This window comes from Cordyceps fumosorosea (assembly GCF_001636725.1).
Source record: "Cordyceps fumosorosea ARSEF 2679 chromosome Unknown scaffold_13, whole genome shotgun sequence".
Lineage (NCBI taxonomy): Eukaryota > Fungi > Ascomycota > Sordariomycetes > Hypocreales > Cordycipitaceae > Cordyceps > Cordyceps fumosorosea.
This window is the reverse complement of record NW_017387313.1, coordinates 654,488-677,612: the sequence shown is the minus strand read 5'-3', so window position 1 is coordinate 677,612 and position 23,125 is coordinate 654,488. Positions and strand designations below refer to the sequence as shown.

At 55.3% G+C, this 23,125-nt stretch overlaps 8 protein-coding genes across 8 annotated transcripts; 4 read left to right on the top strand and 4 right to left on the bottom strand.

Moving 5' to 3' along the window:
• Window positions 1–4,457: 4,457 nt before the first annotated feature.
• On the top strand, window positions 4,458–4,909 carry ISF_05597 (hypothetical protein; the record flags this gene model as incomplete). The annotated part of the gene is made up of 2 exons (XM_018849202.1): window positions 4,458–4,592; window positions 4,661–4,909. 2 exons carry the CDS (start codon window positions 4,458–4,460, stop codon window positions 4,907–4,909), a joined length of 384 nt encoding a protein of 127 aa, XP_018703773.1.
• A 530-nt stretch (window positions 4,910–5,439) lies between these two features.
• On the bottom strand, window positions 5,440–6,852 carry ISF_05596 (phosphomevalonate kinase; the record flags this gene model as incomplete). The annotated part of the gene is made up of 2 exons (XM_018849201.1): window positions 5,440–6,499; window positions 6,581–6,852. The coding sequence occupies 2 exons, from the start codon at window positions 6,850–6,852 to the stop codon at window positions 5,440–5,442; spliced, it is 1,332 nt and encodes a 443-aa protein (XP_018703772.1).
• Window positions 6,853–7,815: 963 nt separating this feature from the next.
• ISF_05595 (pentatricopeptide repeat protein) lies at window positions 7,816–11,271 on the bottom strand (the record flags this gene model as incomplete). Its single annotated transcript, XM_018849200.1, has 1 exon — window positions 7,816–11,271. One exon carries the CDS (start codon window positions 11,269–11,271, stop codon window positions 7,816–7,818), a length of 3,456 nt encoding a protein of 1,151 aa, XP_018703771.1.
• A 2,744-nt stretch (window positions 11,272–14,015) lies between these two features.
• ISF_05594 (DNA/RNA helicase, DEAD/DEAH box type) lies at window positions 14,016–16,265 on the top strand (the record flags this gene model as incomplete). Its single annotated transcript, XM_018849199.1, has 1 exon — window positions 14,016–16,265. The coding sequence occupies one exon, from the start codon at window positions 14,016–14,018 to the stop codon at window positions 16,263–16,265; it is 2,250 nt and encodes a 749-aa protein (XP_018703770.1).
• A 657-nt stretch (window positions 16,266–16,922) lies between these two features.
• Window positions 16,923–17,288, top strand: ISF_05593 (hypothetical protein; the record flags this gene model as incomplete). Its single annotated transcript, XM_018849198.1, has 1 exon — window positions 16,923–17,288. The coding sequence occupies one exon, from the start codon at window positions 16,923–16,925 to the stop codon at window positions 17,286–17,288; it is 366 nt and encodes a 121-aa protein (XP_018703769.1).
• Window positions 17,289–17,641: 353 nt separating this feature from the next.
• Window positions 17,642–18,327, bottom strand: ISF_05592 (Golgi apparatus membrane protein TVP15; the record flags this gene model as incomplete). The annotated part of the gene is made up of 5 exons (XM_018849197.1): window positions 17,642–17,817; window positions 17,898–17,975; window positions 18,028–18,086; window positions 18,151–18,222; window positions 18,308–18,327. The coding sequence occupies 5 exons, from the start codon at window positions 18,325–18,327 to the stop codon at window positions 17,642–17,644; spliced, it is 405 nt and encodes a 134-aa protein (XP_018703768.1).
• A 725-nt stretch (window positions 18,328–19,052) lies between these two features.
• On the top strand, window positions 19,053–21,335 carry ISF_05591 (elongation factor G; the record flags this gene model as incomplete). The annotated part of the gene is made up of 1 exon (XM_018849196.1): window positions 19,053–21,335. One exon carries the CDS (start codon window positions 19,053–19,055, stop codon window positions 21,333–21,335), a length of 2,283 nt encoding a protein of 760 aa, XP_018703767.1.
• Window positions 21,336–21,958: 623 nt separating this feature from the next.
• On the bottom strand, window positions 21,959–22,570 carry ISF_05590 (hypothetical protein; the record flags this gene model as incomplete). Its single annotated transcript, XM_018849195.1, has 2 exons — window positions 21,959–22,485; window positions 22,549–22,570. The coding sequence occupies 2 exons, from the start codon at window positions 22,568–22,570 to the stop codon at window positions 21,959–21,961; spliced, it is 549 nt and encodes a 182-aa protein (XP_018703766.1).
• Between the last annotated feature and the right edge of the window lie 555 nt (window positions 22,571–23,125).

Sequence of the window (23,125 nt, the reverse complement as noted above, 5' to 3'; positions counted from 1 at the left end):
AAAAAAAAAAAAAACCGGGCCTTTTTTTCCCCCCCCCCCCCCCTCCCCCTCTTCTCTCCTTGCCTTGTTGTTTGATGATTGCTAGACAACTTGCTTACCAAAAGGAAAGTACGGTGGTGTTGCGAGGAATCGTTTCCGCAGGGTGGTGGTTGCCTGGGAGCTTGCAGGGCACAAGCAAGGGGATTTTTCTTCTTTTTTTTTTGTTTGCTTGTTATTAATTCAGGTGGCAATATCCGATTGATGATGTGACCGTCCTGTCGGGTCAGGGGGCGTGGGGCTTGCGCAGCTGAAGTGACAAGGCAGGTCAGGTTGGGGAAGCAAGGGTATTAAAATCATGCATATAATTTGAAGGTGAATAATCTGTACATGTATGCTTAATAAATTGTGAAATCAACGGTGGCCTGAGCGACGTTATACGGAACTCGGCTCAATCTACGGATAGCTTCATCCAACCCATCGTTGCCGTTTCAATGTGTATGTACCCCCCTACCTTTGATAAAAAGATTACGGCTGCGACTCTATAAAAAGAGACGCCTCTAGGACTAACGAAGCCACTGGCGTTTATTCGTACATCTTGGTGCAAGCCACCTCGGGAACAGACCGGTGGCGTCGTCTAAGCCTGGTGTACAGTACATACTAGTTACCAATCAAGGAGACGTTTAGGGCCTCGTCCCAGGCCGCGTGTGCACTATCTTCTTTCCTTCCTCGTTTCCTTCTTTTGGCTCGGGCATCAGTCGACTAGAAGCGGCAACAAGAATAATGCGCCTACAACCACACACCGAATGCCGTGCCATGGAAAGGGCCGTACCGTAGCTGGCCTGTGTGATTGGTGCTTGCCGTCGGGCCATCACAGACAAACAAGCAAGGCGATGAGACAGAGCGGCTTACTTGCAGATTAGAAGTCGACTTGGTTCCGCGCCTGGCAGTGGGAAGCTGAGATTGGGCGCACCCTCTATGCAGTCATGACGACAGCATAATCAGACCACGCGGAAAAGTTTGAGCGGAATAAGTGAGGCGACGGATATCAGCGAAACATTGATGAGATGAGAAACCAAGAAGAGCTGAAGCATCATGCTGGATGGAGCACGAACCTGCAAAAGTGCCGTCTGGAGCGGAAACCGAAGCGCGCTCGCTGTGTGTGGCCTGACTTGACCATCCATCAGCCGCAGCCTGAAAGTCCAGGCTGGGCATGGATCTTGTGCCCTGCCCTGTGTAGTCTGCATCTGTAATAATAAGCCGCCGTGTGTATCTATCTGTATCCGTACTGAAGCAGGCGTCGCACAGAGTACAGGCGATTCGCGATTCGCGACGGTCAAGGTCAGACAACACGCTGCCAAGGCGCGGACTCACTCCTTCACAGGGAGAGCCGAGAACTTGGTACTTTGGCTGCCTTGGCGGCAACGTGGTCAGTCCAATTAGTCAATCTCTGCGGGCGGAGAATATCCAACTACTGGTTAAAGTGCATTCCAGTTTTCCCCAATCCCAGGTTCCTGGAATGTTAGCTCCAACGTTGAGAGCAGTGGCCGGGGGGGCCAAGCGGAGAAAAAAAAAAAGGGAAGAACGGATAACTGCTCCGTAAAGTTAGCTGATGGGGTCCTTGGCGAGGGTATCAAGTATTGACCATTCAACTATTCCACTCTCCGACTAGCAGCATTCCCAGCGGCTTGGGTCGGGGGGGGGGGGGGGGGGGGGGGGGGGGGTTGATCATTTCATGAGAAGCCGGGCGGTACTGTGCGTCTGCGACGGCGACAGCGACAGCGTCGGGCTTGTGTTGCAGCCGGGCTGCTGTTGGATTACATGATTACATGCAGCCAAAGTTCGGGGCCGTGTATTGAAATAGGCAAGAGTTCCGGGACCCTTGAGCCTTCACAGCAGCGGCGCCTTTTCTTTCATGGAATGCGGCTGTCTCTTTCTGTAACCGAGAGGACGTGACAACTCACATCCCAAGATTTTTGCATGTGGTCGGTTTCGGCATCGTCAAACAGGACAGGGAGCTTGTGAATGGCGATACGAGGAAGCAAGTGCATCACGAGGCGAGCCCATGCCCCTGTCCAGCGAGGATCTCGTGAAGTCGTACTCCGGGTAACTGGAATTTGGGGCCACAGGATAAATCCCCTAGCGCCATCTTACCGCTGAGACAGACGAGTTGCGCGAAATCGGATGAAAGAAATAATTGAAATAAAGAAAAAGCGCAGGAGAGGCTGGTCTGAGACAAGTATTGGGCGTTGTGCGTCTGATCCCGAAGGAAGTCAGAAGCCAGAAGCCACAGGATGATGATGGGCTTGGGAAGGCCGAGGTGAGAAGGGGAAGGATAATGAGAAATGAGGATGGAGGAAGAAAACGCCACCCACCGAATAGTTTGAAGGTGGATGGACGAGAACCCAATCGATCTGGTGTAGCCTCTTTGTCGCCGGCAGAGAGAGAGAGAGACGGACAGAGACGAGTCACAGGGCGATCCGAGAGGCGACGGTGAGAGATTGTGTGTGGTTGGACAAGAGACACCGAACAGTGAATGATTTATTACCTGACTTATTGTTCGTCCATGATTAATCAACGAAAATCCCCCAGCAAGGCTGTCATGATCGGCACCAGCGTCCCAGGCCCTGGTCAATCAATCAGTCACCCCCAGAGGCATTTGCAGGGGACAGACGGGTAAGGTACTGAGGTTGAGTAATCTGCCATGCACAAATGAAGACGGCATTCACCCGAGATCGTTGTGACGGCCGCCCAGTTGCCCTGGCCTGCAGGTAAATGAAACACGCGTATGACAATGACTGACCTGTTCAGCTAGGGGGGGGGGGCCACCGTTTATACCGGGAAGACGGGTGGAACAGACAGACAGACAGACAGACACAGCCCGAATCGACGCGGGCTTTGAAAGCGCACAGACCGATGTGTCTTTTTTTTTTTTCTTTTTTTTTTCTTTACAATTTTTTTCTAGTCCTCTTTTCTACTTCGAACTGAAGGAAAGCACAGGATGAATGAAACGGCATGGGTCCTGACAAGGGAGACTGACTGGACGAGGTCCCAAGAGTTTGGGCAGCGTGGCTTCATTGGAATATTCCAGGAAAAAGATAAAAAAGAAGAAGAAGAAGAAGAAGAAGAAGAAAAAAAAAAGTACGTACAGACTGCAACTACCAGGAAGAAAGAGGCTTTCATTAGGCGCCCCAAAAAGGCGGAATAATGCACACGCCCATGCATGTGTCTGGTCTGGTACAAGCCACGACAATCCATGCCTGGGGCGGCAGCCTCGCTCCCTTGCCTTGCCTTGCCTTGCCTTCTTCTCCCATGGTGATACGCAAGGAGCACCAGGGCGGAGTCGATACTTTTTTTACTTTATTTATTTTATTTTAATTCGTTTTGTATTCCTTCTCTCTTTCGCGACAAAACAATAAAACACAAAAAAGGGAGCAGGTGTATATATCCCTTTGTTGCCCAGTCTTCATCCATCGACTTGCCTCCTCATCCTCATCACTCGCCTCTTATCCAACCACACTCACTCACCACTCGCATCGCTATCATTCATTTCTATCACATCATCTCATCGTTTGGGAGAATATCCCGAAGCAAAGCCTCGCCGCGCTTCGTCCATTCGTTCTTTTTTTTTTCTTCTTCTTTTTCTTTATAATTTACATCATCATTAGCGCCCGATCGCCGCCCGAACCTCTCTGTACATTCCTTTTATACAACCACAGAAAACCCTCGGACTCTTCTTTCCAACAGACCTTCTTTGTTCTCGATCAATTTTTTCTCGGCCCTGTTCGTTCCTTTACTGCACAGTTCTTACCGCTCAACTCTCATACATACCATCCTGCGGCGTTTGCAGCTACAGCCACACACAGCACAGCACAGCACTGACTGCACTGTCCATCTAATCCTCATCGACCACACCTCGACAAAGCGAAACAAGTGACGCGACCGACTCCTTCTTGCTCCATCATATCGATTATTATTTTTATCCTCATCCATCCTATTCTTAACCGCCCGTCACTCTCTTGACCTCTACAAGCTCGGGCCTCTCTAGACTGCGATCCTACCTACATAACTCTCGATCCTGCCTAGCACCACCTGCTTGTTCCAGAAGATCTCACCCATTGGAATTCAACACCTCGTCAGCGATTTTCCTCCTTCTCCCCCGCCATCCTTGTTCATCTTTTTTTATAAAAAGATCTTCATATCCTCGGCAGCTTGCATTTGTCTCTTTCTCTCCAACCTTGCCAAGCCAACGCACGCAACCAAAAATCCCTGTCTCAACCTCGTTTGCAAACATATACGCACGAACCAAGTCATTGCCACGTTTTTTTTTTCTTCGTTGCTCTCTTGCTTCTCTCTCTCTCCCCTCGAATAAACTCCCTTCGTTCTTTCTCTTCACTCGAAGAAAACAATTCTCGATCATCATCATCATCATCATCTTGGCACTCTGCCCTCTCACAACAACACAAACCCCAGCCTACCAAATGTCCGGATACGCCGCCGAGATGCACGTCCGCGACAACGTCCGAATGCTCTGCTCGCGCGTCCAGACCCTCCTCCACCGCCGCCCCAAGCAGCAGCCCGAAGAAGAACAAGGGCGCGTCCTCCCCTTTGCAATCGTAAGCCCCCCCTCCCTGCTCTCCTTCCCCTTGCATCATTCCATGCTAACACAACACCCTTGCAACAGTCTGCTCCGTTCGACTTTCGGCTCGGACAGGTCTCCCTCCCCGGCATCTCCCACGACGAAATCACCATGCTCCGCGAAAAGGCCACCGCCAGCCGCGTCGGCATCGCAGAGTACATCCCGCGCTCCTCCTCCTCCATGACCTCGTGGGACGCGCCGCCGCGGCCGCGCTCGTCCCCGCGGGGTGGCACGTTTCCGTACAGCCGCGCTCACACGCCGCCGCACGCCCACGCCCGCCGACCCGTCTGGTAGAAGGGACGAACAAGATAAAGCACGCCACACGCGAGAAGCAATCTCTCCCCCCTCTCTCTCTCCCTGACGCCAGAAGTCGGTCTCCTATCATGTCATTTCCCATGTCTTGTTGCTCTTTCACACATCGCTCGGCGTCGGACTTGACCTACGCACACACACACATACACGCACAACTGGTACACAGTGCTGTTTTCGGTTCCGGTCTTGGTAACCCAGTTATTTTTTGTTGGTATTTGATATTCGGTAATCCATTGGGTCTGTGACTTGCGGAGTTTCTTTCATGGTCCCTTGAACAAGTGTCGTGAGATGCTTTTTGCATTTCTGCTAGATCTGCCTGGTGCAAACTGGTGTTCTTTTTTTCGGTTTACTTGATTCATAATGTTCTGCGCGTGAAATCGCACAGCCGCAAATTTGAGCGCTGGTCTCGATCTTTGCCATTTCATTCTCTGTTAGTTTAGCGAAAATACAACGTCGTATCGAATGAACCTACCCAATGTTCACCTGTTATCCCAAGTGGCCCGCGCTCCCCGTCACAGCCACCCCTCGTACACGTCCAGCTGCTCCCTCCGCACGCCCTCCATCTCGCCCCTCACGCTCAGCAGCTTCACCTTACCGCCCTTCTCCGCGCTCCACCGCGCGAGGAACTCGACCACCCTCCGCTCCGTCGCCTCGTCGTCGTCCATCAGCAGCGCCGCCGCGTCGAAGCCGCCCGCACCCGGCACCACGCCGCCGTGCACGCCCTCCACGCGCGCCGCCGCGTCCAGCAGTTCCGTCTGCGCCGGCGGCTCGATCGGCACGCCGCTCCGCTCGCCCATCGCGCGGATCAGCTCCCGCACGCCCTGGATCCTGCTCGGTACCTCGCCCAGCGCGTCGTTGCGTAGTACTTGGGCGAGCGCCTCGTTGCGCGCCTGCAGCTCGTCCCACAGCCTTGTAGACCCGGCCGCGTCCTGCGCGCGCCACGCGAGCACCTGCTTGACCATGCCGACCGTCTGGCTCCCGCAGTCGACGTCGCACATGCGCAGCGTCACGCCCCGCGGCATCCGCAGCCCGTCCGCGGCCTTCACCTCGACGTCCCAGGCCGCACCGCGGTCGTCCACCACCTCGACAAGGCGTGCCGCAAAGCCCGGCGCGCCCGCCTCGGGGATACCCGCGAGCACGGAGGGCGAGAACCGCCGGTAGGTGCAGGAGCCGTACACGGCGGCCGCGACGTCGAAGCCGGACCCGACCTTGCCCTGGGCCGCGCAGTGCGCCGCCTGCGCGAGGTTGTGCAGGGCCGCCCGCCCGGCGTCGGTGGAGGCGTCGAAGCGGTCCCGCGGCAGGTAATGCGTGAGCAGCGCGGCCGTCAGCGCCGTGACGAGTGCGGCGGACGACCCGAGGCCCGTCTTGTGCGCCTCACGCAGGGTCACGCCAAACTTGGCGAACCGGCCGGGCGCGTCGGTGGTGGCCGGGTTCGAGTAGTAGTCGTTGTCGGCGAGGATGACGAGGCGGCTGGAGCTGGGGGCGGTGGTGGAATTGGTGACCGTGTTGGCGTACGTCAGCGCGTAGTTGAGCGTCGTCTCGACAAAAGGGTTAGGGTTTACCTGACCTCCCCTGATAGAGTCTTTTTGTTAGTGGCAAAGACTTGAGAACCTGCGTCGTCGCGACTCGCGGCCAGCGCGCTTGGGCACCTACACTTGCAATTGCGTTACCTTGATGCCGCCGCCCTCGGGCGCGAGGTGATATCCGTACCGCCACTGCGCCTCAAGGAACTGCGGGCTGTCCACCACGATCTCGTTGAGTTGCACGCCGGCGCTCGAGTGAATCTGGCCCGCGATCACGCTGATGCGGGCGTCGAGGCCGAAGACGAGGCCCGTGTACTTGCGGTCCAGCACGAGGTAACCGCCGGCCAGGAGGACCTTGCCCGGCGCGGAGATGGCGACGTCGGGGTGAGTCGCTGTCGACATGTTTGTTGGTGTTGCGCGGTGGATGTAGCTTTTTGGAGGGGTAAACTGATGAGGGGCACGAGGAGGGGCTCAGAAGCGTGAGCGATGATGCCGTTGGGGGGGGGAGTCTATATATTAGAGGAAGCTTCAATCAAGTCCTTGGGATGTGTCGAGGGCTGTCCGAGGGAATAGGTCTGTAGAGGGTAGAGGTCAAATAATTAGATGGCTAACTGAGGTCTCGGCCAGGAGCTGTGGGAGCGGTGTCCCTGATGAGGTGGGGCAGCACAACCTTACATGACAACTTCGTCGCTGTTGCGTATCGTCACGTCAAAACACATCACAGTTACCATCTATATTTCTACTCTGGAAGCAACCCCTACAGCTCAGTCACTTCCATGTCGCCAAGGTACTATGTGCTTGCATTGCTTTTTGCATTCACTATCTAGCTAGTGCTGGTACAGGCATGTCTATCAGAATCATTGCGCCTCGCCCACGATTCCAATCCTTGCCGTCAAATGTTTTTGGCCTTTTTTCATGCCGAGTGGAGATGGTCTATGTGTGGGATACTTTTATAACCCATGTAACGCAAAATGCAACACCGAACCCGAACCCGAACCCGAACCCGTTCCCTTGTTTCCTGTCCCCTTCTGTACCCGGGCCGTCAAATCCCTTGGCCATGAACCATTTTGCACAAGCATGATGACGAAACTCAAAACAGAGAAAAAAAAAAGAAATCCAAACGCCATGCCGTTGATATCAATATTAAAAATGAACCGCTCAGGTCTCATTCCGCCGAGCCTCCGGTCTCCTTGACAACACCCCCTCCCTTCTCCACAACTCTGCATGCCAATATGGGGTATCAATCACAGAGGCTTCTATAAAACCAAAGTAGACAAAGGAAAACCGCAAACAATCAAAACCAAAACAGACTTCTCTCTTCTGCCAATGCAACAAATGTATAGATCAATCACCGTGAGAACAAGCTTACAGCTGGGCCTGCTCTTGGCCACCGCCCAATAGCTCCAGCACCTTGTTTACAACAGCGCTGGGGTAGCCGCGGGTGAGCATCTCGCTGACCACCGACTTAGCCTCATCACGCTTCTCCATGGCCAGGAAAGCCCGGGTCATCGACTCGTATGTGCTAGGCTCTCGCTTCTCTCGGGGCACAGCGTCGTAGATGGCCTGAGCCTTGGAGAGTTGCCTCTCCGCAGCCCAGCCGTGAATGAGAGTGTTGGCAATGTAAGGAGTGAGCTCTACCCGACGCTGACGCATCTGGGCGAGTAGAGGCTCCGTATCGGTCACGTTGTGGTTGGCCACCATGCCTTCAAACATGGCCTGATAGAGGCTGGCGTTGGCAGGCACAGACCTCTTCTCGGCCACAGAATCGAAAATTTTGCGAGCACCCTCCAGGTCGTGCAGGACACAGCCCTTGGCATGAATGAGTGAGGCGTAGTGAACAGGCTCAGGCTGCTGGCCAGCAGCAGTCATCTGCTCCATCACCTCCTCAGCGGCGGCCATGTTGACGGGCTCGAGAGTGGCGTGCGTATCAATAAGCAGCTTGTAGGTATGCGAAGTGGGAGCGATACCCTTGATTTTCATACGCTCATAGTAAGCTAGGACCTTAGCCTTGTCTCTCTTGGTGGTTAGGAAAAACTGCATCATGCTGTTGTATGGTGCAGGGCGAGCCTTGTAGTTGGGCATCGCCTCCATCTCGTCAAAGAGCTCTTCCGCAAACTTCTCGTCACTGACACGGCACAGGGCATTGACGATAGTTCCGTAGGTAACAGAAGTGGGCTTGATGCCAAGAGCACGCATCTCAGCAAAGTAGAACAGGCAGTCGTCAATGCGGCGGGCCTTGCCGAGCTTTCCAATCAGAGCATTGTACAGGAACGAGCTGGGCTCCACGCCTTCCGTCTTGGCACGGTGGAAAATGCGGACGGCCTCAGACGCTTCGTCAAAAGTCTTCGTGGAGTCCTTGAGAGTAGTGATGTACAGTCCGAAGGTGTTGGCAGACGGGGCAGCGCCCATCTCCAGCAGCTCCTGGTGGTACTGCTCAGCACGACCACGGTTACCGACGGTCAAGCAGGCGCCAACCATGGCATCAAGAATCGAGGACCAGCCGTAGCGGACGACGGCATACTGAGCGAGCAGAGGAACATCAGCGCGGGCCATGCCGAGAATATCGTGGCAGAGATCCATCTTGCCCTCTCTCGCCGCAGCCGAGATAAGCTTGGCGTAAGTAATGTATCGGGGATGGCGGCCAGCACGGCGCATGTTGCGGAATCGGTTCAACGCATCGCTCAGGCGAGGACCTTTACGGCCGTGGTTGCCCTCGAGATCGTCAGCAATGAGAGAAGAGCCCTTGAAGTCGGTGTTGTGGGCGTAGGGGTCGAAGCTATCCTCGAAAGACGAGACAGAGGGGGTAGACATAAAAGGGGACGCGCTCATGGCCTGCTGGGGCGCGCTTGAGGCTTGTGAAGCCAGCTCACGAGGGTCACTAATGCCACGGCTCTCCATAAAGCGGGCGATGAAGTCGACACCTTCCTCGATTTCTTCGCCCAGCTCAGGATGGGCACCTGATTCGGAGGCACGGATTCTCTGGAACATCATTTCCGACTGGGCGAGACCTTCGGCAACCTGACCAGAGCCGATCAAGGCGACGGCGTACATGGTCGTGGGCTCAATGAAGGCAGCTGTAGCACGCATCTCAGGCTGGGTGAGAACGTGCCAGTACTTGGTGGCGGAGGCGACGTCGCCTTCACGGACGCTCATGGCGAGCATAGCCATAGAAGGGGTTTGTATAACGTCCAGGGAGCCATTGATGCCATTGTAGGCCTCAGTGGCGGTGAAAACCTCGTTCTTGTCGGCGGCCTCGATAGCAACACGAGCAAGGGCCTGAGGGCGGACCTGAGCCTCAATTGATTGAGCCCAGTACAGGGCCTCCTCAAGAATGCCGCGAGCGATGAAGCCCTTGACGAACCCAGTGCTGATCAGGGCATCCTTGATGTCGGCGACCTTAACGCCATACTCGTCAACAATCTTCTTGAAGAACTTCATGGCGCCCTCAATCTTGTCCGAAATTACATACGCATTGATCACAGAGGCGTAAACTTGAGCGTCCACGCGATCGCGTAATGTGGAGGGACCAGCGTCGTCGGCAATGGCAAGACTGCGATACTCATTGTAGCACTCGACAGCGCTGATGAGATCACCAGCAGTAGCATAGGCAGTGATCATAGTGGGGAAGACCTCTGCGTGAGGCATAGTGCGCGTCTCCTCCATGTGAGCGAACAGCCGGAGCATGTCCGAGACACGGCCGGCCTGTGCGCAAGCAGAGATAAGCTGCGAGTAGGTGTTGGAAGAGAACTTGGCAGTGTTGGCATCAACGGATGTATCGAACAGCTTGATAGCAAGATCGAGTCTATCATCTTCGCAAAGAATAGCATGCTCGAATTCATGAGACGCGAGCATGAACTTGCCAGGCTCTTCCATGCCGCCAAATCGTACGCGCTTCTCCTCGAGCATGGCCTTCATGCTAGCAACCTCCAAACAGCGAGAGGCCAACATGCTCACCAGAATATCGAAAGTCTGGCTGTCAGGAGTGACGCGACGGCGGAGCATGTCAGCGTAGACATCAAGGGCCTTGGAAATAACCTCGCTTCTCTTGATGGGAATGTAGATAGCAGCAAGCAAAAGAGCATTGTAGGCACCGGCGATGGGCTTGACACCAGTAGCCAGCATGGCTTCGAAGACGGCAGGGATCTCGGCATAGCGTCCGGTCGAGGAGAGCTTGAGCAAGTGATCGGCGCTTGACTGGGACTGGGGGTCGACGGGAGTGGCGCTGCGAGATATGCGGACAGGGCTGGCGGCGCGGGAGTGGACAGAGGCGACCTCGTCTTCTTCGCGGGTTCGGCGGGCTTCGATCTCTCGCTCAAGAGCAGCGTCGATATGCGCGAGGGCAGCAGCCTCCTCAGGCGTCATAGGCCGAGGGACACTCTCTGCCTGGGCGCTCGCATCGTGCTCGCTGGCTTGCGCAAGGGCGTCTTCGCTGGCAAGGACGGCGTCGGCGTCGGGCTTCCACTCGAGGAGCTTGGGGAACTCGTACTGCTCCCATTCCTCATTCTCGACCTGGCCGGCGGCCTCCTTCTTCTGCAGGGCGTCAAAATAGGCGTCGAGGCTGCCATGGTTGAGGGTCAAGCGGTGGTCGACGAGGGCGGCAGTGGTGCGGTCGCTGTGGAAGGCGGAGCTGAGCTGGAAGGTGGCGAAACGTCCCTGTCGGTTTGCATGCCTCCGTGCGAAGACGGGGCGGTTCTGGCTGTTTAGAACATGAGGGTGGGTGGCGGCTACGACGGACTGTGCGTAACCGTGAGAGGTGATGGACTTTGCGAATTGAGATCCTTGGCGGATGAAATTCGAGTAAAGGTTGGAGTAGATGGGCATTTAGAACGAGAAAAGGGAAAGAGAGGGCTATAGACGTTGTTAGCTTCGCCGTTGGGCTTGTGGCAGCGAGCGTGACAGTTGTGCGCGGTAAAAATTTGGTGGGGAGGTGACTCACGAGAGATGAAGGTAAATGCGATTGCAGGTTCATTTGACAGCGATGGAAGCCGTCAAACAAACGCGCGATATGGAAAAAAAATAATTAGAGGGTTGTAATTTCGTAATTAATAGAAAGATGAAGGAATTGAACGAAAACGAAAGTGTTTACGTTCAATTACCGTGACCCTTGGATTCAAAAAGAATGTATGGGCCAGCACACACGATGGTCGGATTTGGTGTTTTGCGGTTGTTAGGGGAAAAAAGTGTAAGCTTGGACTGGAAGAAAGAATGTGGCCTGGGAAACGGGGGTAGATGAAGGTTCAGGCATTCAAGAGGGGGGAGGGGGGCAACAGGTGTGATTTCCAGCGGACGAGGGCAAATTACAGTGCTGGTGGAAGCGTGAAAAGTGCGGCTTACAGGGAAGCAATACACTAACGGAGACGGTGTCATGCGCTAAGGCTTTCCCGAATCCGGGGAGAAAAGGCCTAAACCTCCCGGGATACAGGGCTTGGGCCGTGAACCTGCAGGGGATTGGCGGCGCTGACGTGCGGGCTGCGCCAGCGGTGTTTGGGTGGGTGGGCTCGGGAGCGTTAGGGTGCTGGACATGGGGCATTACGGAATGACTCGATGCAAAGCCCCGCCTCGACTGGATCTTGTCTCTTGTCTCTGCACCTGCAGGCCTGGTTTTTCTGGCTATTATTGCCAGGAGAGAGTAATTATTTGTTTTTCTAGTGGACGCTTGCTGGGCTGAACAGGTAACTCCCTGCCTGCTCTGCCTGCTCAGCCCGCTGAACCCGCTAAACCCGCTGGAGATGCCCCCTGCCCCTCCTCACGTACCCGTTTTCCCGCCCGAAAAATAGAACATTCTGGTGATGCTGACCTAGAAAATAGGAGTCAAGGTTGCAGATACTCTGCTATATCCGCTGCGAGTAAAATGAGTGGCGTCGACAGCATAAATCGAATCTTGCAGGAGAAGAGGAGGAGTCTGAAGACTGTCTCTGCGGCTTGAAAACTTGATGCCTGTTGTGGCCTGATGAGCGATCGACCAACTTGTTAGCAGTCAAACAAGATCGCACGCGAGCAGAACGAACGACATAGGTGCCTCACAACAAGGCTTCCAAGCTGTCGCGTCGCAGTTACCTCCTTACGTAGACGACTCGTCCTTTTTCTCTCACACCTTTCTGAGTCGTTGTGGGGGCGTGGAAGAAGCCGGAAACCACTGGACATCGCTCCCACACCCTTGGTTCAGCCCCGACAGTTGACGGGCAGGGCTCCGGAGCAATAGGCTCAAGCTGCTGGACATGACGACGAGCCACTCACGCGAGCCAAATTTGAAAGGGATGCTGGCAGCATACCAGATCCACCCAGCCCAGCTCCCACGACAAGAACGAAATGAGCAGTTGTAATAACATATCCACCATCATTCATTGGTTTTATCCTGAATCCTGTCGCGGACCACGATGGACTACTCCGGTCCGCAGTCCTGAGTAAATAGAGTGGCGACTCGGACGGGCTCCTCGTTTTCCTCATTAATACAGAATATTTATAGCCCTCAAACATGTCGCTGGTTAAAAATAGGTTAAGGATATAGAAAATCCAAAGGGGGGAGCCGCCCCAGTGAACTCGGACTGCAGAGCAGGCATATGAATCCATTCATTGAGCCGCGGTCGAAAATGCCACGTCTCTTTGAAATCAGCCACTCCTTTAACACAAAACAAACCTAAGCTAAAATCATAACAAAAACAACAATAACGACCTGCATACGTAAGTTGCTAACGTGCCGCTCACCTATCGTTGTATCGTTGGTGGTCGTCAACGTCAGCATTGATTGATTTAGTGGACTCTTCGCCCTTGTGCGGCAAGCTCTGCGCCGTCACATGGCTGCGCCCACGAAAAAGTCCCGTCAAAAGCATCACTCCGAAAAACCTACAACTACCAGTAGCTAGGCTTCGGATGCTGCGGAGCGGAGCGGCACACACTTGGTACCTCAGTCATGGTCGGCAGTGTGCCCGCAAAGCCGGATCCTAGCCGGCCAATAAAACAACCATCCCGCCGGCCCTGTAGGGCTTTGCTTTGTATTCGGTCTTCTGTCTTTGCCCGGGCCCGAGCTGCTCTGGCCGACCCGATTTCATCTATCTGTCCTCTCCTCGAAACACCGATCTCTTGGTGGTTCCTCAGCGCGTTGCGCGTCGCCCAGCTCGAGCTCCTTTCAGCCTCGTGGTTTGTTACCCTTCCCACTGACACACATCTGGTGTTTCTCAGATGGAGAATGATCAGTGCATATATGTCATGATCCTCCCGCTCGTGTCGCAGCGGGATACCAAACTGTAGTCCACCACAGCCCCCAGCGGTGCCAGCACCACGGCCAAACTGGTACTCATCGAGTGGAAAAATCGGTGGTTCTAATACAAAAGAAGACTCAACCATTGTTCATCGCAAGCATGTAAAATAATATTACCTCTCACGTCCTTTTCAGCGGCTGTGACGAGGTTCACGTACCAGCGCAGCCTTATCTTATCCATCTTATCGGCCAAGAGGACCCAGAAAAAAGTTGTCGAAAATATCACTGCCCGCCACTGTCCTTGTAGTTAGACACACGCATATCAACTCTTCACCGCTCTCTCTCGCGCCTGTCTTTCTTCGAAAACATGGCCGATGATGGCATGCTATTGAACTTTGAGTTGGGAAGCGGCCCAATCAAGCCCCAAGTCAAGTTCAAAGGCGGACGCTGGCGCGACAGAAAACAGGCCGAGCGAGGCGCCCGAGGCCCTGGTCCTGACGGCCGCCCACCCTCACGTCGCCCTCCCAGAGACCGCTTCGACGATTCCGATCGCCCTATTAAACGCCGCAGAGCCGACACTGATCAACAGTCCGCCGACGACTACCAGCCCAGAACCCGGCCCAGCCATATCAAGCTCGAACACGGCGGCGCGGGGAGCAGGCCGCCTTTCGACAACCGCCGACATGGTAACGGCGCCGGCGGCAGGGGCACGAAGCAAGTGGTCTCGAGCCTCTTCAGCTTCAACCCTGAGCAAAAAACAGTATTTGAGGATGAGGAATGGACAGCCCCGACACCCACCAATGCGCCGCTCGCGGACGTGGCCAACTTTGGCACCCTCACACTCTCCTCTCGACTTGTCGAGGAGCTCGGCAAGATGAAGCTGGAGCGCCCGACTGCCATTCAACAAAAAGTGATTCCTCACATGATTACTGGAGGCTCTGATGCCTTTGTACAGGCAGAGACTGGCTCCGGCAAAACATTCTCATATCTCCTTCCCATCCTTCATCGCGTTCTGCAGCTCAGTGCGCAAAACGACGGCAAGCAAGTGCACCGCGACTCCGGCATCTTTGCCATCATGGTTGCGCCCACTCGCGAATTGGCCAAGCAGACACATAACGTCCTCGAGCAACTCATCAGGCCCTTTCCCTGGCTCGTCTCCACAGCCATCACTGGTGGCGAGTCCAAAAAGGCGGAAAAGGCGCGCATCCGCAAGGGTGTCAACTTTCTAGTCGCCACGCCGGGTCGGTTGGCGGATCACATCGACAACACAAAAGCCTTGAACCTGGGTACCGTGCGATGGCTCATTCTCGACGAAGGCGATCGGCTGATGGACCTGGGATTCGAGGACGACCTAAAAAAGACCATCGACGCTCTCCGCAAGGTTGAAATTATCAAGGAGACGAGCAGCGGAACGTCGCTGGCTGCACTTCCTGATCGTCGCGTCACTATACTCTGCTCGGCCACCATGAAGATGAATGTACAGAAGCTTGGCGAAATGTGTTTGGCTGACGCCGTCTTCCTTTCCGCCGAAAAGGGTGAGATGACAGCGGACGAGAATATTGAGCACAAGGCTCCCGCGCAGCTCCACCAATCACACGTCATTGTACCAGCAAAGCTTCGACTAGTTACCCTTGCTTGCTATCTCAAGTCCATATTCTCACGCAAGGGGCAGACCATGAAGGTCATCTTGTTCATGTCCTGCGCCGACGCCGTTGATTTCCACTACGAGCTCTTACGGAACCCCAACGATACCGAAGCACCGCCAGCACAATCGAAAGATTTAGAATTGGTCTCCAAGACTGTTGCTAGAGCCTCTTACATCACCTCAGCGGCTAGCCCTGAAGTAGTCCTGCACAGGATGCATGGCTCCCTCTCTCAGCCTATTCGGTCAGCCACGTTGCGTACATTCTCCGCCTGCAAGTCGCCCTCAGTATTGATCACGACCGACGTGTCCTCGCGAGGTCTTGACATTCCGTCCGTGGACCTCGTCATTGAGTACGACCCCGCCTTTAGCTTTGCGGACCACATCCACCGCATCGGCAGAACTGCGCGTGCCGGTCGCGCCGGTGAAGCGATGCTTTTCCTGCTACCCGGCTGCGAGGAGGGCTACGTCGAGCTCCTGCGCGCCTCTGGCGCCCCCACCGCGCAGTCCTACGAGTCCATCCTCAGGACCGGCCTCATGTCCAAGCTCGAGTTCCCCGTCGAGACGTCCGCCAAGCTGGCCGAGGGACAGACGTACCACGACAAGGCCGAGACGATGCAGCTGCACTTCGAGCAGCGCTTGCTCGAGGATCCCAACCGCCTCGAGCTGGCCCGCAACGGCTTCAAGTCACACATCCGCGCGTACGCGACGCACGTCAAGGAGGAGCGCGTCCACTTTGACATTGCGGAGCTGCACCTCGGCCACACAGCCAAGAGCTACGCGCTGCGCGAGCCGCCGCGCGGCGTCGGTGCGGGCATCGACAGGAAGGCCCGCAAGGGCAGAAAGAGTGGCGGTACGGCCGCGGTCAAGGACGATGAGAAGGATAAGCCTGTGGAGGAAGGCGTGGCGAAGAGCATTCTGCGGAAGAAGGGCATGATGTTGATGACGGGTGCGGACGAGTTCAACATTGGTTAGACAGTCAAGGTGGAATATCTAAAAGCGATTTGCATTTATTAAAGCGAATATACATAGAATATTGAGATTTCAATCAAGTACGTACGCGACAACGCCAGACTCTCGTGATATCGTGTATAGTCGAAAGCGAGCAGCCCGCCCAGTAAAACTTACAGTAATTTCCTAGTTTCAAAAAGAAGAAGTTATGCATAACTGACCAGGTGAGACGAATTCGCGCCTAAACATAATATCTCGTCGTTGATGCCTCAATACGCAATCTTGACGTTCCTTGGCACGCCCCAGCAGCCCCTGGCGCAACAGGCACCAACTGTCCAGCTAATGCAAGGTCATCCATTTTTCCTAAACTATTTTGCTCTGTGTGCCTGTTGATCCGGACTGTCAAGGCCTATGCATAAGTGAGGAATCTGTGGAGAATATGAGCGACGTTTCAATATGAGCATTTCATGACGTTCGGATGTGACGTCATATTCGTCATGGCGGCCAACATCCCTACAAGCCTCCAAGTATAAAGGATCAGGACAAACAGCGTCCGTCCAATTCAGCATTCATTACCAAACACTCATTTTCTTATTACTATTCATTCGGGTCCTATCACAATATTGACCAGATTATTCAGAATCGTCCCTACTTACCAAGACAACACAAACGCATACAATTATGTCTTCCAACGAGAACAGCAACAACCCCGTCGCGGCCGGTAACGGCAACACCGCCGCTGACAAGGCCACCGGCGCCGCCAAGTTCGTCACGGGCGCCCTCGGCAACACCCTGGGCGGCGTGGGCCGCACCGTCGGCAACGTCACCGGCGCGGCGGGCAAGGGCGTCGGCGACACCATCAACAGCGTCACGGGCGACCGCGCCAAGTTTGTCGGGGACGGCGTCTCGGGCCTGGGCACTGGCATCCAGAGCGGCCTCGGCAGCGTGTCGCAGAGCGTTGAGAATGCCGGCCAGTGGAAGCTGGGCAGCGGCGCCGCTGCCGGTGGGGAGGAGGCCAAGGAGGGTGAGAAGAAGGAGCAGAAGTAAAGGACTGCTTGCTTGTCATTCGCAGAAACATATTATATCCACATTAGAGCAATGAGGTTTATGGAAACACCTTAATATTTATCCCATTCCCTTCATATCTGGTATTTTACTATCGCGGGAAGCCCACGGTCATTCGAACCAACTCCGCAATCCGCGTCACATATCTCGACGGTTTCCTATTCCATAAAGTACAGGTCGTAAACACAGCAGTTATTAAGTGCTGGACTTTTCCTCCTCTATTACCACCCCATTTCTAGTTAATTTGTATCGTGCCAAAGTTTCGTAGAAGCTCGGGATCCGCTTGAAACTATCGATCGGTTGTTCGCCGAGTTTAAAACTGTATGGAGACGGTTTTAAACCTGCTCGGCGCCCCATCCAGCGGCATCGGCTTCGCGCATGTTGGCAGGGGGCTCGATGGAGGGGACAAACTCGAGAGCGATGTAGGCGATACCGATGACACCGACGACTCCACCAGCAATGTTGCTGATGATCTTTTCGCCAAGGAGCAGGCAGCCGAGGAAGATGTAGACTTGGTGACGTTGTTAGCGCACCAGCGCAACAAACGCAGGAGCATGCCAGGCCAGAGGAGCGGGGATGACTAGAACTTACAGACACCACGGCCGATAAAGGAGAACAGAAAGTTGGCGTAGCGGGAGACCTGGGGAGGGATCTGGAACTCTGCGGCGGCTGTTAGCAACGGCTTCGAGGGGCTGCGCGTGGTTTGGAGGCTCGTTCATACCGAGGAGACCAATAGAGAGACCAAAGATGATCATATAGACGCTGAGGACGATGGCGCGCCTGTTTCGGTCGGGTTAGTACGTTGGCGAGTCTGGCAGGCGCCGCGTGCGGCAAGATAACGTACAGTCCACCTCCAAAGAAACCAAAGACACCGCCAAGGACGGTTATGGCACCAACGGCCAAGTTGACGATGCGGCTAGACGGCGGGCGCATTGGTTAGCAACAGCTTCATCTGGGCGCAGCGCAGTCGGCTGGGCGACAAATTGAAGACAATAACATACAAGATGTCGGAGAGCTCCATGACGACGGGTACTGAGCGGCACGAACGGATTGCGGTAACGGTGATGGAAGGGGGGATTCGATGGCGATTGGAAAGTTCAGGCAGCTGAAATAAGGCAGAAGATGGCTCCAGGCAGCTCTTTAGCGAAAAACCTGGTGGCTTGAGTTGTCCAAGAAGCTCCAAACACCTATGTACGTATGAAACTACGTAGTGGATCCACTCTAAATGCTGGCCAAGGGGGCTGCAAGCAGGCTGTCACTTGCAGGTTGTCCCACATGAAAACTGCTTTCCTACCGCCTTCCTATACCAGTTGTATGATGCTCGAATTCTGCCGCTTGTGCCGTTTGAAGCTGCGAGATCATCATTGGCAAGCTCGTCAGATACTCTATCTATTGTGAGTGCTACGGTTGATATTGTACTTTACCGTCGGGCTTTTTTCGCATGGTCTTATGAAATTTATGAAGCCTCTGGCTTCCCCTAATCCCGATGATTCTGTTAACGGTCGCGCGTGCAACCCCTAGGCTCGCCGTGACCAGTCGCCGCTGCAAGCCCACCGTGACGCTCAACCTCAGCAGAACCGCGCTATACAGCTCATTAGCGCAAGAGTACCATACCAATCGGTTAAAAGATATCCGAAATATTGGCATCATCGCTCACGTCGATGCGGTTCGTGGTCTATCCGTCCCGCCACTGCCTCCAGCCAGACTAACAGCTCACAACAGGGCAAAACCACGACGACGGAGCGCATGCTTTTCTACAGCGGCGTCACGTCCCGCGTCGGAGACGTCGACTCCGGAAACACAGTCACCGACTTTCTCGAACTCGAGCGCGAGCGCGGCATCACCATCCAGTCGGCCGCCATCACGTTTCCCTGGCCGCGCAAAGAACACTGCCCGCCCGGCACCGGCCCCAAGACCGTCAACCTGATCGACACGCCCGGCCACCAGGACTTCCGGTTCGAGGTCGACCGCTGTCTGCCGATCCTCGACGGCGCCGTCTGCATCATTGACTCGGTCAAGGGCGTCGAGGCGCACACGGAGCGCGTATGGGGCTCGGCCCACGAGTTTCGCATCCCGCGCATCGTCTACTGCAACAAGCTGGACCGCGAGGGCGCGTCGTTCCGCAAGTCGGTGCTGGAGATTGGCGGCCGGCTCAAGGGGTGGCCGCTCGTTTGCCAGATCCCGTGGTGGGAGAATGACCAGTTTGTCGGCGTCATCGACATTATCGATTCCGTCGGCTACCGACACAACGATAAGAAGACGGTGAAATATGAGAAGGATGAGCTGCTGAGGAAGCTCACGACTTCCAATGCTGAGCTTGTGGAAGAGGTTGCAGTTGCGCGCCAGCACCTGATTGAAGGTCTGGCTGAATTCGACGAGGTTATCATGGACGAATTCCTTGCCGAAAACACGGATATCCCCTCTTCGACAATCAAGGAGGCCATTCGCAGAGCAATCCAGAGCGGCAATGGTCGTGCTATTCCTGTATTTGCCGGTTCAAGCTTTCGTCACATTGGAGTCGAGCCTCTGATGGACGCCATTGCCAGCTATCTCCCAAACCCGTCTGACCGACCCGACGTAAGCGTGCGCATAAGCGGTACAAACCATAAACTAGGTGAAGCTCTCCAGGGTGGCTCAAAACAGGCCGGAGCAAAACAAATTGCATCGATATCATCCGTGTTCAAGGTATTTGAGCATCCGAAGGAGGGTATCATCAGCTTCGTGCGAGTCTACCACGGTACCTTGGCACGGAGCGCAGCCACGTTCAACACCCACATGGCAGTCAGTGAGAGCCCAATGGGTATTCTTCAAATATCCGCCGACAAGACGCATGACGTTCAAGAACTATCGGTTGGCCAAATTGGCGCTCTTCGAGGATTGAAACAGGCCCGGACTGGGGACACGTTGATCACGACAACAAACAGCAAGGCCCCCCATGCAGCGCTCCGTAGCCTGCAAGTCCGGCCGCCAGAGATCCCTCCGCCCGTCGCGTTTCTACAGGTTGAGCCGTATGGTACTGTGGCTGCGCGGCAGCTACAGGTGGCGCTGGAGAATGCGTCGCGGCAAGACCCAAGTCTGCGATGGAGCCGAGACCCCAAGACGGAGCAGTTCACCGTGCAGGGCATGGGCAAGCTTCATCTTGACGTTTCGCTATACAACATGAGGCAGAAGCACAAGATCGACGCCGAATTTGGGCCTATCGAGGTCGACTACAAAGAGTGCCTCACAGTAGCCGCACAGCCGCAGAGGATTGTGTTTGACAGGCCGGTAGCCAGCAAGGCTGGTAAAGTAACCTGCCTCGTGACTCTAGAGCCGCTGGAGGCTCACCACAGAGAAACACTACAGGAATCATGCGTTGAGCGAGACGGCAACATGTTCAACATTGTGATACCTGACGAGAACGCGATCGACTTCGACGTTGACGAGGCTCAGCAACAGCTTCTCAACGGTGCCATTGCTGGTCTCGCTCGCGGCCCGCGCCGAGCAGCGCCGCTGCACGGGTGCCTTGCGACAGTCGAGCTCGACACAAGCGACGGCGCCTGCGCGTCGCCCACCGGCGGTCACTTTAGCTCGGCGGCCCGGGCGGGTGTGCAGAGCAGCCTACGCGACGCCTTCGACAAGGGGCAAGTCGGTGTCATGGAGCCCATCATGCTGGCGCACATTACGTGCCCCGAACAGGCGGCGGGCACGGTGCAGCATGACATTGCCTCGGGCGCCGGCGGGCAGGTGCTCGAGGTAAACGATCGATCGGCGGAAGCTGGCGGCGGCGGCGCTGCCGGTGCCGGCGAGGAGGATCAGCCGATCGACGTGAGCCGCATATACGCGCCACCGGACCCGTACGACTCGGTGACGTCGCTGCGCGGGAAGCGCTCGGCGGCGCGGATGGTGGAGATTGTGGCCAAGGTGCCGTACAAGGAGATGCTCGACTACGACGACCATCTGCGGAGCAAGACGTCGGGGCGGCACTCGATGACCATGGCCTTTGACTCGTTTGCTCGGGTGGTGGGACATCGCGAGAAGGGCCTTTGATAGCCAGTGTATAACATAGGCGAACATGCCACGAAATAGAGGCTCGATCAACTCTTGTAAGTGTACTTTTGCGTCTCTTCATATCTAGCTCTGGTCAGTGGCACGGTGCCGCCGAACAAGCCTCATGACAATCAACACTGCGATGTGATTGCTAAAGATCGTGTCTGCTGGGCTGAACGTGACACAGGTTTTGACAAAAACCACTGAAACTTCGTAGGTATCATCTGCAGAAAATGAGGAGAAACTCAACAATAAAATGAAAGAATCAAAGGATTCCATCGCAACATCCCCGGAACGCCTCGCTATGCAACCCAACCAAGCCGCGAGCTGTGTGATCTTCCAATACCGTCTTTACCAGCGCTCTGGCACTTACGTGAGCCCACCTAACTCGCCGCGCAAAGCAACCCCCAGAAACTTGTCCGTCTTATCCTGTATAAAAGCGGAAGGGTTAAAAAAGCACAGCGGGGCAATATCGCTGGGGTGAGGAACTCACCTGTTCACCTGCTGGCCCAGCTCAAACGAGAACCAGCTTCAAATGCTGGTTGAAGCTCTCTATACCCGTAACACGTTCCCCCCCGCACACTCCGAAAGAACTTCCTCGTTTTGCCACCAAAGGCATACACTTAGCGTCTCGAACTGCTGACACTCGGGGCATCCGCTTGGTCTCGCTGGGGCCGCAGCACGGCCGGGTCGATGGTGCCAAGCTCGACGACGGTCTCCCCCATCTCCGGGAACTCGCTGTACCGCGGCGGCGGCGGGCCGTAGCGGCCGAACGTCGAGCGAGGCCAGCGAGGCCGTCGCGTCCACGGCCGTCGCGTCGGCGTCGGCGGTGGTGGTGGGGGGACGAGCGGGGAGGACAGGAGCAGGAGGTCCTCGTCGTCGCGGTCGATCTTGGCCCAGAGGCGCTCGAGGTCCTCACGGAGGAAGAAGACGCCGTCGAAAGCGGCGCCGAAGCCGAGCAGGATGCGGCCGGCGAGGCGCAGGTCCTCGAGGACGAAGGCGGCGTGGGCGTACCACAGGAAGCCGGTGCCCCAGAGGAAGCCGATGAAGAGCCAGAGGGGCTTGAGGCAGGTGCGTTCGCGCCGGCGAAGGTAGATGAAGAGGGTACAGAGCGTGGGCACGACGCGTGCGACGGTTACGCAGTGAAGGACTACGGTTTTCCGGCGGTCAGTCTGGGGAGATGGAGGAGAGCAAAAGTGATGAATGGACGTACGGAAGCGAACTTCGGGCTCCATGGTTGGTCGAGAAAATGCTTGGGGTGGTTACAGGTCCGGGGGCGAGAGGAGGCTGAGGAAGATGACGAAGAAGAAGAGAGGATAATCCTGCCCAACATTCATTCAAGAAAGAAAATCTACGCGCAGTGAACGCGCACTGAAAAAAAAGCCTAGCCTGCCTGGTTTACTTTTACAGTGAAACGGTCATGCGAGAACTTCTCTACTAACAAGACGCGCTGTTGGTTTGTCTAGACCGCGTTAAGAGCACGCCGGAGAAACTTAAAAAAGTCAAGTGAGGCTCAAGTCGCGAGCCATCTTCCGTTAGTCTAGCCACAGGGTTAATTTTTGATCAACCTCAAACATGATGATTTCTACTGGAATCATGGCACCAAGCTTCGACTTGTCTGTTTCGACACTTGCGTGTAGGTTGGCGGTGGCCGATAAGCCATGAAATCAGTTCACCGCACGCAATTCGCTTCTATCAACAACCTATTATTTCTCAGCTTTACCACACAAAGGGATAAAAGTGGCTGGTCAAAGAAACCTAGCCTTGAAATAAGCGCCAACCGGCGTCAT